The following is a 7,677-nucleotide window of genomic DNA, read 5'->3' on the forward strand; positions in this document are numbered from 1 at the left end:
CACAGGAACTGGGTACGCGAATCACTGGAGCTAAAGACCACCAATGGACGACACCGAATAGCATTTTTTTATTATTATTATGCATAAGTTGGCGCTTCTCGCAAATGGGTCTCGCGTATCATCACGCGTATACAGTACGGCCGCGACAACTTCCGATGCGGCTGATTGCAGTACAACAGCTTTACCTTTGAATAGAGATGACAAGCGAGGGGGGAGGAAGAGGAAGACGACGCTGTTCGATCTGTTGTCACCTCAGCTCTGTAATTTTTCCATAAGTTCTGCTATTCATCGAGTGAGTTATTTATATCCTTGGAAGACGGCCGCATCTTTAAGGCGGTATACTGTCCCTATGGAAAGGGTACGGCTGCTCCGGCACCGGCGTCTTTAAAGGGACAGCGCCATTCGAAGGAAGCCAGCGTGTCAGAGGTGGCCATGTCCTCGCAAGGCGTGGAGCTGCCAGTGGTCAGGGACGACCAGCAGTCGAGTGCGTTATCATCGCTAAGTGGTCCCCACTGAGCGATGACTCAACTATCGTCGACCCTGACGAGGAAGTGGCTGATATGGCGGAAGTGGACAGCGGCGGCCTCAAGGTAGTGAGTCATCGGAAGCAAAGAACGGTCGGAATCCCAGTGGTAGTTTTACCAACAAAGAACGGTGTTGATTTGAGAGAGCAGAACCCTATCAGGCTCTTCGAGGCCATTAAAGTACTGGTGCGATGTGCTCCGATTCGCAGTCGCTTCACAACGCAGGGCGCTCTTCATCTAGATATCGCAACGGAAAGGCAAGTTGACATTCTTCTCCGGTGCTCTCAGTTTGGTGACATAAGGGTTAAAGCCCGGTTGCCCCACTCCTACATGACTAACACATGTGTTATTAGGGGAGTACCAGTGTGGTATTCAGAAAGCGACCTTCTTGACTACTTGAAACCGCAAGGTGTTCTGCACGTGAAACGTATGATGCGCCGGGTGGAGAATCAAGAAAAAGAATGGGCAGCGAAGCCTACTAACTTTGTTGTGCTAACGTTTGCATCCAACACCGAGCGCCCAGAAAAAAATTGACCTCGGTTTTACCAAGCATGCAGTCAAAGAATTCGTTGAAACTCCTCCCAATGCTTTAAGTGCCACCGCTTCGGGTATGTAGCCAAAGTTTTGCATCAAAGATCAATGTTGCTAACGATGTGGCGGCGCCCACGATTACAAAGCCGGCAAGGCAGATTTTGCTTGCGCAAACTGTGGGGGTGACGATCCAGTGAGTTTCGGTGGCTGCCCCTTTCGTGTAAGCGCCTTACACCGTCGAGTGTCCTTCATTATTGGTCCCAAACCACAACCTACTGAGAAGCCGATACCTGGAAGTGACAAGTTCCCTGCGTTAGAGTCGGAAGTTGAGTTCCCTGCGTTAGAGTCGGGAGTTCGTGGCGGGGAAACAAGCAACGTCAGTGAGCGACCTGATCGTCAAAGTCCTCTGTGGGTGAGTCGGTGGTTCGATCTGCTTCAGCCAAAAGTGTCCAAGTCCCTCAGCGACCAGATCACAGCCAGACTCGAAGACATGGAGGACATTCCCTTATCTCAAAAGAGACGAAGAAACCAGCTGCAGCGGCCAAGAGTGGGTCCCAGTCCACATCTTTGTTGAAGTTGTGAGGCAGTGCGTCCAGCAAAATAAGGAGCTCAAAAATCGGGATCTGTCCGACCATCTGCGAGTTTTGTTTGAAGTCCTCCGTTCATATGTTCAAGCGATGCAGACTGGCACCCTGTAGAACTTTCTACAGCTCGTTTTTCCTGTGAGTCCATGATTACCGCCTTCGCAGCGAACTTTACCTTATAATATGGCTAGTTTTATTCAGCCTTGTGCAACCAGAAATCACCGAAAAATGCCGTTTATTATGCAATGGAACTGCGCTGTGATTATAAGACAATTAGCAGAACTGAAATTATTTTTGAAATAAATTTGTGTTCCAGTATTGACCCTCTCGGAGGATGGCCTACCAAGGGGGAGATCTTTGACTGGATATGTCGCGCACAAGAATTGCAGCATAAAGTCATTTCCCGCAGGAAGTGCCACCCTTTACATACGAAGAGAGATTCCTCATGTGGCTTTGAACGTCACCGATCTTTGCACCGATAGTATTGAGGTAGCGGCTGCGAGGATACGGCTCTGCTTCCAAACTCTTTCTGTTGCATCCGTATACGTGTCTCCGCGGAAGAAGGTAGCAACGGATTTGTTTCTCCAGCAGCTTTGTGACCAATTCCCAGCGCCCCGAATTACCTGCGGTGACTCCAACGCCCATCACTCTGTCTGGGGTGACAGGAACACAGACTCCCGCGGACGCAAACTAGTAAAACTTATCGACAGTTTGGACCTGTGCGTGGCCAATGATGGAAGTCCCACTTTCTTCCGGCCTCCAGCCTCAGCCACATCTATAGACCTAACCTTGCATTCACCTGACGTCCGTGTGAAGTGGTCAACTGCACTTGGCCGCTTGGGAAGTGATCACTATCCAATTTTAGTGTTTACTGCCGACTTCCATATGCGCGGCGCTAAAATGAGCCATGTTGCTAATTGGGAAAAATACAGGGAGCAACTTGCACGTGTTTCTGGTGATGTGATAGTCAAAATTATTTATGGTAAGATGGCTGCTACCACGGCGGTCAAGTTGCCTAATCATTTTCCGACTCCGGATTTAAAACTCAGGAGTCTTTGCGCAGCGCGCAGAAGGGCGGAGCAACAACTGATGCGGAAGAAGGACGACAAATCCTTGAAGACGACTTCAACAGGCTTAACTCTGCCATTCGACGCCATACGAACAAGCTCTGTAGGTCGCAGTGGGCATCCTTCTGCGCTAGCTTGACTGTTTTTGCACCGATGACGAGAATTTGGCGAGTCATTGGTTGCCTTGCTGGTGATTCTCGTCCTAGTAAGCCTTTCGAGGCGCTTGCACTGTGCAAGCAAAGACCTCTCGCGTGCTTGGCAGAGGAATTTGCAGATGCATTTGTACGTGCAAGTTCAGGAATTCATCCATGTGCTCTGCCTGCAACATCTACGTCTGTTATGGACGCCCCGCTCACACTTCGAGAGCTACAGACAGCACTGAGCAGCCTGCGGCGTCGATGTGCACCAGGTCCTGACAGCAGTACCAACCAGATGATGCAGAACCTACCTCTAGAACACCGGAAGATGCTCCTAAGCTATCTCAATCGAGTATGGGAGACTGGCGACGTTCCTGCTTCATGGAAGGTGATTTGTGTTGTCCCAGTGCTGAAGCCCGGCAAAGAAATGACAGACATGGCCTCGTATCGTCCTGTATCACTGACGTCATGTGTGGCTAAGCTCATGGAGAAGCTGGCAAGTAAGCGTTTATCATGGTGGCTCGAAGATAGAAGGGCTCTGCCAACATGCATGACTGGATTCCGCACAGGTTTAAGCGCGGAAGATAGGGTCTTGGACTTGATAAGCCACATTGAACATCAAATAGCTTTCGGCCTCTCAACACTAGCTATTTTCCTAGAGGTATCAAAGGCTTATGATAGCGTCCTTCAGAGCTCAATACTAAATAGCTTGCAGGCCATAGGCGTACAGGGCTATCTTCTGCGATTCATTCACTCACTTATCAGTGATCGTAAAATTAAAGTGCGATTAGGAAGTACCATAAGCACCGAAAGGGCGGTATCGAGAGGTGTACCTCAGGGAAGTGTTCTTTCCCCGACGCTGTTTAATGTTGAAATGGCTGGTCTTCCTGCTGAAGTGCAAAAACATCGCAGGCATATCCATATGTCGATATATGCGGACGACATTTGTATTTGGTTAAGCGGATATCAACACAAGCGTTTAGCTCTGATAGCTCGACAGGCATTACTTTCAGTTCAAAATTACCTTCAAGGTGTTGGGTTGGCTCTCTCGGTGGAAAAATCTGGCTTCATCATGTTTCCAGGTGGAGGAAGACAGTATGCGCGGCTGAAGATAGACCTTGATCAATCTTGCCTTCGTCAATTGCAACAAAAGCGCTTTTTGGGCGTCATTATTGACTACCGTCTACAGTGCCGACGAGCTGTGGACTCTAGTGACATCACTATCTCCGCGTCTCAATTTGATCCGTAGAGTTGCAAGTGAGCAATGGGGTAATCACCCTTCTTAAATGATCACGCTTCACAATGCACTAGTGACGAGTCGAATAATGTACCAGCTCCCTTTAATTTCCCCCTCACTATCACAGCTGGAATGGTTTTAGGCTTTGTACAGAAAGGGCCTAAGGAGGGCTCTTGGCGTTCCGTAGACTGCTCCAAACAATGCAGTACTTTATGAGTCTTTATCGAGACCTCTTAGCCTAGTCGCTTCACAAAGTCTATTGATGCAAATTGGCCGCCTCAAACAGACGATAACTGGGCGAACCCTTCTACAGAGACTTCGAAAGAGATCTGAGTCCCGAGGATATTTGGCCCTTAATACTCTTCGTTAGCTGGGTCTTGACGCTAGAGGTCGAACTAAGAGGTTGAAATCACCTGGGTCTTTCGCGAGCGTCGATTTCTCGTTGACAATTCCTCACGTTCGCGCTAAGCGGAGTTTTCCTTAGGCGGCAACGCGTTCGCTGGTACTGGAGCATCTTGAGACTGAATATGCACGTCATCTTCAAATTTTTACTGGTGGCTCTGTGGACAAGGTCAGAGGATCTAGTGCAGCTGCTTTTCACATTCCCTCTTTGAAGTATGATTGGTCGGTTCGCTTCACTGCAGTTGTGTCCTCCACAATGGTCGAAAGCGTTGCCATTGAGGCAGCTCCAAAGCTACGCTTTTGTACGCCTCAACCTGTTGTCATTCTTACAGATTCGAAATCCACCGTTCAAAGGTTAGAGCACGGGTTCCCTACTGATGCCTTATGTCTAAGCTCCCTACGCTCGGTGCACAATCTCCATATCAAAGGCTTCTCCATACGATTCCAATGGGTGCCCTAGATCATAGGTATCATAGGCAACGAGATGGCGGACAGCCTCGCTCATAGAGCGCTGTCTGGGAATCCATTGAGAAGAGGGCCTCAAGACGACAACAGACTCTTCAGAGAAGCGGTGTCGTGCCACTTCAGTTCTTTGTGAAGCTCACCTCACAAGCCATGTGTGACCAAGGGTCTCAAAAGAAACGAAGTCACTTTACTGCTCCGCATTCGCACGGGCTCTGCTTGTGCCCCCAGGTGGATGTACAAGACTGGCCTGGCGTTGTCTCCATTATGTTCAACGTGTGGTGTGTATGGTAACATAGAACATTACCTTATGTGCTGTACTCTGTATAACGCGGAAAGGAGTGTGTTATTCGGGTCCCTCAAGTAGACAGAAATTCCTCACAGTTCTCTTCAGGACATTGTTTTCCCGCGCGGAAACCAGTTAGATAGGAAGGAGGTTTCTCGCCTTACTTTAAGTTACCTGCAGGACACGGATTTGGCCTCCGCATGGTGACCTTAGGAGTGACTATGTGTAGTTGGGAGGTCTGCGTCTGATTTATATTATTTATGTATTTTAAGCGTCGCTACGGTGGAGCAATTGCCGGCAGCAACTGCAGGGCTAATCCCACCAGTAGCCTACAACCACTCAACTCAACTCATGACAAGCGATTAAATGGGGGAATGGGTGGTCAAGAATTAAACGATGGAGTAATACCTCATGAAACTGCGCAGTGGCACATCAGCGAGGGACAACATTGTTGTGGAGTCCTCCGGAATAGTTTTAGCATCGCAATTAAGCTTGTGTGCGACACCTATTTATACAAGCAGAGCGGACGAACATTACCGTTGAGTTAGCGTTGGTCTTGGACCATGTGCGCCACCAACACTCTTAAAAGGGTTGCACCCTTTGGGGTGTGTATTTGTCCCACAACAATAATTGTCATCTGCCTTGCTTGTGTTTCCTTTCCTGAAAACTCGGCGCTCGCTAGTTTCCTGTCGAGAATGCTGCGTCACACTGATAAGGCGCATGCCGTTCGTGACTGGAAAGTACCGTGCTCGCAGCGTTAAAGGAAGCGCGGGCAGCACGGATGACGATTATTGTTGTGGGACAAGATACGCCCCAAAGGGTGTAAATTTTTCTAAGAGTGAATCACGCTGACATCGCTTTACCGGCGAATTTCATCGGCTCGTCCGGCGCTGTGGGGAGGAATTGACATTTGGGCAAGTTGGTACTGGTTGAACATCTTGAAGGGGCAGCGCAAAATGGCAAGGACAGAAGGCGTGCCTTCATTAAATTTGCAAGATGGTGCATTTCCATTTATAACGGCTACATAATGTAGCATTAAATTATGGGGTTTTGCTGTTTGCCTGTGCACTGATAATGACGCCGTCGATGGGAGAGCACGTGGGTATAGGTTGTGGTACTTAAGTCTGTGTATGCCTTCCAATAAAGTCAGTTGTGGGTTCAGCGCTGTCCGGTGTGTTTTCTGCCTTCTGTCTTTTTGTCGTCTTGCGCTGCCCCTTCAAGCGGCTCAGTGAGAACGACCTGTGGGCGTGTTCTGCTTCGAGCGACTCTGCGAGCTGCTTACAGCATATTATCCTTGCTCGTCTCAATGGCGCGGTGATTGTCTTGTCCTTGAGCACTATTTAGGCAATCGCAATTACCAATGAGCGATTCTTAACGCGCGTCCCACTCACCGGTCCTCGAGGTAGCCGCCCATCATGTCGTGACAGAACATGGTCCTTGGTGCGTTCGGTTCCCCTCGCTTCACTTCACGAAGGGGTTCCACGGAAAAGAGCGGCGGGTCCCGGAACTCCAGCAGTTCCTGGACCGTGTCGATGGGCAGGATCTCCACCTGAGCCATCGTGGCTATTCAAGGGCGCCGCAGAACTCGCACTGCTCCACGTACTCGAACTGGTCTTCCTTGCACGTGGAGCCGTTTAAACACGCTTGGCCACGGAAAAGACGCCGAGCGTGGACTGGCCGGGCTTCTTGCCTTTGAACCCGCCAGACGCGCCAAGCCTCTGTGCACTCTCGGCCACGACTTTGACAGCGAGCGTGATGAGCGATCAATGTGTCGCTGGAGCCGCAGAGGTGAGCCGCATAATCGTCCAGGTCTTGGGCTACGCTCCGTGGGCGTAACTCGACAAGTGCAACGACCATATGCCAGGTCGCGTCGACGCCTTGTCCCAGTGAAATGGGTGGGACAGCCCAGCTGGTCTTAAGCCAGCTTGCTTGGTTTGGTGCCTACGGATATGCCTCAGCCCACTACGGGGGATCGGCCATGAGTCAGGCGGTAGTGGGTACAAATGGAAAAATGCTTAAATAGAATTTGTAATTTCGGAATATTATTAAATGAATATCAATTGTTAATATCAATTTTCAGGCTATATTATTTTAAAATTTGCAGTTAATATTTATGTGTTCAGATTGAGGAAAGTAAAACGATCAAGTTGCCATGGCAATATCTTTGTTTCAGTTACAAAATTTAATATGAGAGAGAGAGAGAGGGCTCTTTATTAGAAGAACAGAGAATTTTGCCGGCGCGTATATAACCGCTGGCATGCTACTCTGTATAGGGATGGGGAATGGGATAAAAAGATTCCAGAAGAGAGTGGGAGAAAAAAAAGGATAAAAATAAATATGAAATGTCCGAGTGGACCTGATACTAATTTTTACACGTGACATGGCGGGTTAATTTAGGCTTTTGTATAGGAAGGATGCAATTTTTAAAGTTTTCCTATTTGACCAAT

The 7,677-nt window shown here is 49.0% G+C and overlaps 1 protein-coding gene across 2 annotated transcripts in view; it reads right to left on the minus strand.

Annotated features, from left to right (window-relative positions):
* The window catches only part of LOC135908965 (cytosolic endo-beta-N-acetylglucosaminidase-like), a 42,205-nt gene extending 35,027 nt beyond the window's left edge, over positions 1–7,178 (minus strand). For both annotated transcript variants that reach the window (XM_065440822.1, XM_065440823.1), the window contains exon 1: positions 6,622–7,178. In XM_065440822.1, the coding sequence (XP_065296894.1) occupies positions 6,622–6,788 (167 nt within the window). In that variant the 5' untranslated portion in view covers positions 6,789–7,178. The remainder of the gene's footprint in view (positions 1–6,621) is intronic.
* Positions 7,179–7,677: the final 499 nt, after the last annotated feature.

The sequence above is a fragment of the Dermacentor albipictus genome, chromosome 2 (genome assembly GCF_038994185.2).
Source record: "Dermacentor albipictus isolate Rhodes 1998 colony chromosome 2, USDA_Dalb.pri_finalv2, whole genome shotgun sequence".
Taxonomy (NCBI): Eukaryota; Metazoa; Arthropoda; class Arachnida; order Ixodida; family Ixodidae; genus Dermacentor; species Dermacentor albipictus.